The 8589-nt window shown below is 38.6% G+C and overlaps 1 protein-coding gene across 1 annotated transcript; it reads left to right on the top strand.

The window, feature by feature from the left end:
- Window positions 1-1957: 1957 nt before the first annotated feature.
- Window positions 1958-3483, top strand: dkk1b (dickkopf WNT signaling pathway inhibitor 1b). The gene is made up of 4 exons (XM_072667632.1): window positions 1958-2146; window positions 2372-2513; window positions 2901-3044; window positions 3233-3483. Exons 1-4 carry the CDS (start codon window positions 1958-1960, stop codon window positions 3481-3483), a joined length of 726 nt encoding a protein of 241 aa, XP_072523733.1.
- The last annotated feature ends 5106 nt before the right edge of the window (window positions 3484-8589 follow it).

Here is an 8589-nt window from a genome sequence, read left to right as displayed (position 1 = left end):
ATCAAAGCCCAGTGCTTGGGAGGTCAGCCCAAAGTATTTTGGCAGACAGGCACTTTGAAACTGTTAAATCGTTAACGGATTTCACGCTCAAAAAAATCAGATCTGAAGGAACTCCCCAAACAATATTGCAGAGGAGAGTGTAAGAACAATGGCATTACGGCTGGAAGAGGTTCTGTGCTTTTATTGTAGCTTGTTAAACGTCGTTGCGCTCGTAGACCACATCAGTGTTTGATTCCCTGGAAATATTGTTTAGTTTGTTCATAAACTAATTAAGTTATCTTTTTATTAACAGGCCCACTAACCCATTGAACGTTGCATCTCTCTTTAACCATTTAACGCATGAACCATCAAATAAACTTGACAGAAAATTATTAAAAAACGATAATACAAAAAAGGAATTATATATATATTAAATTTAATATGTATAATGTTTTATACAGTCGATTAGAAAAAACAAACTAAAACGCACAGAAAACTACATTGTTTATCCCCTCATGCTTTAACATTTTGTTCTCAAGTTGTTTCAAACATAAGAATCTATATGTATTTTCCTGGTGCATGTAGTAGTACAATTTGTATGTACTGTAAAGTATATATATATATATATATATATATATATATATATATATATATATATATATATATATATATATATATGCTGTGTTTTGTTGAGTAAATATTTACAGCCATTATTTTTTAATTCTCACACTGATATTATATATACACAAATACGTATCTGTGTATCTGTATCTGTAAATGGCTATTAGGTTTGCAGTAGGCCTGTATCTCTCTACAGAACAAGCTGTTTCAGCTGTTTCTCCTCATAGATAACATAAACGGGTCGAGTGAGAATAAAGAATTCAATCTGATTGAACCTCAGGCCGGTTGATCTTCACAACAAACCTACACTTTTCATCTCCACACCGAAGAGTGTTAATCAGCCACTGTTTACTGAAAAGCAGACACTGAATGATAATTAATTCGGTAAACTTTTCCCTCCTTCTCATTTGCATCCTCTCTTTGATCTTCGCCTCTTGTTGTGTCAACTGAATTTCAAAGTGCCTCCATTACAATTAAGACCTCTCATCAAACACGGCTAATGGAGCGACAACGGAGCAGACAACTTTCTGTCCTGTACACTCGTCCATTACACATTCCAGAAACATTTCATAGCCTGACTGGACGGCAACCCAAATTTGTATGTGACACAGACATTTTTTTTGCACGCAAGTGTTAAATAGCATAGAGTAAAATAGCGTTCAGCTCATTTATGTACTGGTTTTTAACACGTATTTAAAACAATAAATCATGCTTTTAATGTGTGGGAAAGTCAAGCCTATAACATTTTAATAGTTTTAAAGGAACAAGCAAGTTATTCATTTTTTTAGCAACTAAAGAAAAATACTTTTTTTGTGTGAACAGTGCAAAACAAACCTTTTTCATTACAATGGATAAAGGCGGTTAATAAAATAGTTAATATCTGACATTAAAGCAAAAATAAAATAACATTATAAAATAAACATCCTTAAATAATCCAGCCTGATTATAATGGCTCTCCAATACACATTTTCTTAATCCCAGTTAAAACAAGGATAACAGCTCACTTAATAGACTACTTCGCTTTGTGTTTGATGTTAGCTTGTGATGCCCCACACACACACACACACACATACACACACACACACACACACACACACACACACAGAAAGCTCCCTGCCGGCAAGCAGCCCGGGCTCTGTGCCCCAGCAGCGCTCCTTTTGAAATCTCATCCCCCTCCCTTTGGTGGCTGACAGAGAGGGGCGTGAACGCAAACATTAGGGTGGGTATAAAGGAGGCATCAGGAGCTGATGAGAGCTCAGAAAACTGCGAACCAGCAGCTCAGCTTCAACAGCTCCAGTGGACAGGAAATACCGTGCACCTCCGAGGACTATCTGCTTCACACGCTTCATCTGCGACCATGTGGCCGATATTGCTCTCAGCTGTGTGTTTCACTCTGCTCACGACGACAGCGGCCGGCGGGTTATTTAACTCTAATGCCATCAAGGTGGGTCCAGCTGTGGCAAGCCCGGATCAGGCGGTCAGCGAGAGCCCGCAGGTGTTTCCCGTGGACGACGGCAGTCAGAACTTTGCCACCGACACGATGCAGGTGAGGATAGGCTAGCTGTGGTGATTATTTTGATACTTTGGTTCAGTGAGAAACATGGGGAAGTGTGCCACTGTACGTGATCCAAGGTCCCACACTGAAAACCATACCTTCACCATTTTTTCCATTCTTTATCGTTTTTTATATCTCCATATTATCCAACTCTTAAAGCCTTTCAGTGACTAATAGCTGTAATGTTTCTGTCTTTTTGTCCTCTCTGAAACGCAGCCTCTTGTTTGTGTGGTGGACGAGCAGTGCGCTGAAGATGAGTTCTGTTTCCGGTCGCGCGGCGCGTGCCTTCAGTGTAAAAAGAGGAGAAAGCGCTGCATCCGGGACGCTATGTGTTGCCCTGGCAACCACTGCAACAACGGTAAGAGGACCCTCCACACACCCGCATCTGCTAAGTTGCCACTGTTGGGTTCCTTGAGTGAGGGTTCTAACCCTCTTCGCTCCAGATGTGCTGTAGCATGTCTGACTCCAGCTTTCCCAGCTGGGATATGAGAACTGTTGTGCTGCACGGTAACGGTTCGTGCTTAGTAGGCATCTTGATGGTGTCTTGAGAGGGACTTAATCAGATGTCAGAACATATTTGACTTTAAACCCCAATCCAGTCCCTCTAAATAGTGCAGTTGCCTTAATTGGCTTGAATATGGCTACCAGTTAAACATTTTGCTCAGCAAATAACCCTGATGTTGGGAAAAGCTATCTAACACGTTGTACAAAAATGAATACGAGTATATGTTTTTGTTTTCAACAGGAGTGTGTCAACCAAATGACCCAGACATTGCTCTACAAGCTGGAGTAGAAGATTTTGTGCTTGTCAGCACCCCACATGAGGAGAACGCCACATTGGTACTACAGGCCAAGCCACCAGTTCAGAGCCTAGCTCAAAACCTGAAAGGTAAGTCATTAATCCGACTTTCATAAACATACTAAAAGTATAAGCTTGAGGGTTACTACTTAGTAATTATTGTGAATAATGTAATTACTCTGACAGTAATATGTGTGGTATTTATTCACGGGAGTGAAGAAGACACCTTTGCTGACATCTATTGGTCTGACCCCCTCTCTCTCTCAATCGTGTTTTAGGTCTTGAGGGCGAGACTTGCCTAAGGTCCTCTGACTGTGCAGAGGGGCTGTGCTGTGCTCGTCATTTTTGGTCTAAGATCTGCAAGCCTGTCCTAAAAGAGGGTCAGGTCTGCACCAAGCACAAGCGGAAAGGCACCCACGGACTGGAGATCTTCCAGCGTTGCGACTGTGAGGAAGGCCTGTCCTGCAGGACGCAACGAGGAGACCACAGCAAGGCCTCTAGGAGCCTCCATACTTGCCAGAGACATTAAGAAGCAAGGACTTTCATTCATTAAGCTCCTGGAAAGTGGAACCAATCTGAAAGAAAAAAAAAAGTTCAGTCAGTGATGGATTTTGATGGATGGATTATGATTGGGATCCTCTTGTTCTTATTTCTTCCTGTCTACAGTTTGTGTGTCAACATTGCAGAGTAGATATAAATGTTTCTCTATGGAACTTGGCTTTTGATGGTTGCAGTACATTACTGTATTGTAAATACTAAGGAAGTTGGCACTTAACTCTTTTTTTTGTCAACATGATTTTTGAGGATGTATCACACCTTTAACTGCAAATGTATATACAGATTTTCATGATTGATAGAGTCTGATATATGTCTATTTTTATTCTAAATAAAGAGTGTAATGATATTTGATATTTCAAACTATGTCTATGCATACAATTCTTTAAATGTTGTCAACTACAATTTTACAGTTGAATTTTATGTCAAATTCACTCACTGTAAAAAGGTAAGTCAGTAGAAAACTGCATAGGTTTGAGAAACTCCCTCTCTCTCTGCTCTGCTCTGCTCTAGATTGCTTCTCTATATATTGGGTCATACTGAGGAGAGCTTTCCTGGATAAAAATTCAATCCCAATTCAATCAGTCTTTATTTAGCTCTAGTGTTTCATCCTCTGTTGGATCCATTTTGTCCAGCACATGGAGGTCAAGTCCAAAGGTTTGTGGTTGCTGAAGTCACATAATCATACTTGCAACACATGCCTTTACTAAACTATATATATATTATACTATACTAAACTCAAAAATGTATTGTATAGTTCTTAGAAATCAACGTATGGGGAGGACTGAGTTTAGTGGCCGTATTTTGAGAAAGTTCAAAGAGAGAAAAGCAGTGTCACAAAAGCACAAAATCCCACCACTCAAGACATTCCCTCCTTTTTAAAGCCCTCTCTTCTTTGAGAACCATGTCCTTTTTGCATTTCCTCTGGAGTAACTGGAAACTGGGGGCTTACTTGGAGCTGTCAAAGGAGACAAAGCAGTAGGGTAGGCATTTCAAAGCACAGGATATACATGTTGCAATTGTCCCATCCATGTGCTCCGGCTGGTGCTGGGAGGCCGTCCCCCAGCTTTTGTCAATACCATCATCAGCTTAGAGCCCAGAAACATCTGTGCGTGGAATCCCAACCGTCACAATGGCGCAAAGAGAAACTCAAAACTCTCCAGCTAGCTATACAGTAAGGTGGCTAATTCTTTGAGGGCAACAAGCATCCCTAGGATTCCAGAGTAGGTTCTCAGCCATTCGATCTGCTCTTTGCTTAAGGGAGTAAGTGGCCATTAGAGGGTGTTTCTGGTATTCAGTCATAACTAATCTGCAAACATGACTGAAGAATAGTGGATTTCCCTCTTTTTCTTTTTCTGTGCCAAGTACAATAAAACAGCAATTCAAGAACCTCACAAAGGGCCAGTGTGAATGTTTGCAGGCCTCCTCAAAAGCCTGGCTCACTTTGAAGTTGAAATCAGTCAACAACTTTGTGGTACAATGCTATTTTGAAACAAATAGTTAAGTAAGTGAGGGCTCCTTGAGAGACTTACTTAGAAAGGGGCCAAACACCTTAATTTGACATAAATATTTATCCTGTAAAGCATCTGCACCATTAAAGACTTATGCTTAACCCTGGTCCTGTTTGGGGACAGCAAGTGTGGAATATGGTATATGATTATCTTGCCTTTATAAACTGCAATAAAAAAAATTATTTACTTCATTCAGATACTGGTGTTAATTTGACATGAACAATCTATATTGCATCAACACAATCATAGTTAAAAATCATAACAAATCCACTTAAAGACAAACTTGTGTTGCTGGAATACACTTTTATAAATGAAGAACTGCTTTTGGTTTCCTAAAGAAACTTGCAACATTTCAACCTTTCAAACAGGCATAAATGAGAAACACAAGAATCTCTGCATTGTATATTCATTATAATCATTCTACATTAAAAATTTATTTGGGGTCATCATTCTTAAAGTGAGATCAATGATGTATAGCCAGGGGATACCAAACAGTGACAATATACCAAAATGTAATCTATCTGAAAATTCTAGCAATTGAGGCCTGAGAACATGAGAATAGAAGGTCTAAGTTACCAAATTATTAAAACACCTGATGGTGATGCCCTGTCCCTTGATGTTTCCCTTTCCGTCTTCTGTTGGCCATTCTATCAGGTATATCTACCATACCAGACATCCAGATAAACAGATGTTTGATGAGGCATCACATGGCTTAATAAAGATAGAGGAAAACAGATCAGGCATATTTCCTTCTTATCAGCCTAAAGGCAGCAGTACGGCTCGCCACCTGTTGGCCTTTCTTCTTATCTAAACCTTTTTGTGATTCCAGATGTTTTTCCATTGGTTCTAACTTTCATTTAAGTGGTTTCCATTTAAGAGATGACAGAGCCTCTAATTACTTAATTTTGATTAACCTTATGCAGGTGGAAGACAGACAGAGGGGGAGCCTTAAATAGACATTCAGTGTAAGGGTTGCTTACATATGGACGTCAGTGTAGGTGTCTTTAATTTAGAGGCTGGTTGTAATTGCCGGTGAGAGGTTACCTATCACATAAGCTCCTCTTAGATGTTGCCATCAAAGGGGGTGAAAACGTTGACACGATGATAAACAGGAGATAGCCACAATTTCTAATTAGAGTCCTCCTCTGTAAGCCAAAGAGCTGACAAAACCCCATACTTGAACAGGCGACATTCACAGTGCTGTAGACAAACAGGATTTTACAATCAAAATTTAATTACACACTGGCTAGCCTGTGTTCAAACTCAGTATTGAATTGTTTTTTTTAGCTAATAAGATATGTCTATATTATATATTCCAAATGTTTGACTTCAAACTTGCACTGGATCTATGATGCAAACATAGCTAATAGGTAATGAAAGCTTTTCCTAACTAATTAAATTAATGCAAACTGTTAAACAGAATGCCAATAGTAGTGATGGCTAAATAGTGTGCCTAATGTATTCATTTCCTTTAATTCCATATTCGGAATGCATACATTTAGAAAATATCTTGAACACATCTTAATGTCATTACAAGTTGTACTCACAGTGGCCCACATTTTACAGGTTCCATTTTCTGTAATGTCTTAGTCTAGTCAGGCCTTAGCTGCATCTTCAGTGTTTTCAAAGCAGGCATTTATAAATTCATTTTTACTTAGTTTCTCCAATATGTGTGTTAGCTACATGCCGTGCACTGATTTGGAAATAGGGAATAAAACACATTGATGGATTTTATTTTTAATATGGTATGTTTTGTTAGTTGATGAGTAAGTATTCTAAAAATATTACATAAAAATGCAAAAGGTAACTGCATACTGCAGTTCCAAAATGTGACCTGGACTAAATGTACATATTCTGATAGCATATTTCCAATACCTGACTTATATATAGGGGGTGGAAGAAGTAACATTACCATATAAAATACTCTGTAGTTTACAATTACAGCCTGTTGATGCACAATTTGTCAATCCCTGTCCATTAGTGAAAAAGGAAAACCAGAGCATTCTTAGTACAGCAGAGACATGGTCCATGTGTTGTTACTTAATGATATTGTGTCATCCTGAAAACTTGGAAAAAGTACAGTCCATATCAAAAATCAGTGCTAGCTGAGGGGTTTCATGCATGCAGTGATGCTAACTGGTAGGGTATAACCTTTCATAACTTCATAATTTTAGTACCTTTAGTACAAAACTTGAGACATCAAACACATCTTGGTTGATAGAGTACATTTGGGGTAAGGCAGAGTGTAGGATTGTAGGTCAATGAAGGCTGCTGTGTAGCTAACTGGTGGCCATGCTGGAAAATTACAGACAGGAAGAAGAGACAATAATGATGGCAGGCGTCACAGAGATGAGCTGTAGAAGCACAGCAGGTTCAGAGGGCCAGACGGCAGTCTGAGAAGACCCAAATAGAGAGGTATAGAACAACACACCACCTTCAGCCTCTGTTTACCTAAAGTCTTTTAAGTCAAGGAACAGTGCAGAGACCCAGATAAGGACGAGGAACTGTTAGTTAACGACGTCAGAGCAAAAATGTTCTTATTTCACAAAGTAAACCCCTTAAGCTCCTGTAAATGTCAACACCCTAAGACATTATTATATATTAACTGTATGGAAAACAAAGCAAATCACTGGTCTTTACATTTTTTTTACATGCTCATACGTTCCTCACAGAAAGTGGTAGAGAAATTCTGAACTTTAAGTGGAAATAGAGATGGTCTATTAGGTTTTGAATTTGATCAAGTCAGAACTGTAGACCTGAACCTGTTGATACAGAATGTAAATGAAATATAAATTTAATCCATAATGTAACTACTGTTACTTATCATGTGTCATTTATCAAAGTTGTGTAAAATATTTTAAACAGTACAGCAAAATGATGTTAATAGTTTTTAAGGGTTAAGTTTTAAGATGGAAAAATAAAATCCACCCTGAATCAATGAGCAAATTAAATGTGCAAAGAACAGAAGCCTTGGAGCGCAAACAAAGGTGTTTTAAAGGCCTTTAATATTTAGGCTTTATCATTTATCCGACTTGCCAGGAGAGGTGACCTTTTAAATACAAATAGCTCTGAGGATGTATTTAAAATTTTCTTCATTTTTTCCCTGGACTGCATGACTCTGACTCTATTTTCCATGTGGACATCATTGTTTGTTTACTACCTACATGAAGCCCTCAATTAGTATTTGTATATTTGTGTTTGTTGTATTTCTGGATCGAGGTTTAGCAGCTTTAGCATATTGTCTCTGTAATTTCAAAACTCCATTTTAGCCTTGTTTTTTAAATACTATTTGAAAATGTCAGCTGAATACTTCCTGGTAAATGTACTGAGGGAAATTAAACCTCATTACATTAACATATATTAAGAATGTTTTCTCTTCTTCTATAATGATACCATTTCAGAGAGATATGGGTTTTGTAATGGCAGAGTTGATATTCAATGCACCATGACAGGAAAGGCCATTATTGTATAACAGTCTTGCCCTTGTTGCTTAACAAAGTATAAGAACACACAGACTTTCTTGAAAGTCTGCATGGGTCAACCCAGTTCAACATGGACCTCCCCAGGCA

This window comes from Salminus brasiliensis, chromosome 22 (assembly GCF_030463535.1).
Source record: "Salminus brasiliensis chromosome 22, fSalBra1.hap2, whole genome shotgun sequence".
NCBI lineage: Eukaryota > Metazoa > Chordata > Actinopteri > Characiformes > Bryconidae > Salminus > Salminus brasiliensis.
This window is presented reverse-complemented; position numbering and strand designations above follow the sequence as displayed.

What these genes read in the sequence shown, in the direction of transcription:
- dkk1b (XM_072667632.1), top strand. Translation starts at nt 1,958, where the DNA reads ATGTGGCCGATATTGCTCTCAGCTGTGTGTTTCACTCTGCTCACGACG. An exon ending in TTGCCACCGACACGATGCAG is followed by an intron (nt 2,147 to 2,371) that starts GTGAGGATAGGC and finishes TCTGAAACGCAG; the next exon opens with CCTCTTGTTTGTGTGGTGGA. An exon ending in TGGCAACCACTGCAACAACG is followed by an intron (nt 2,514 to 2,900) that starts GTAAGAGGACCC and finishes TGTTTTCAACAG; the next exon opens with GAGTGTGTCAACCAAATGAC.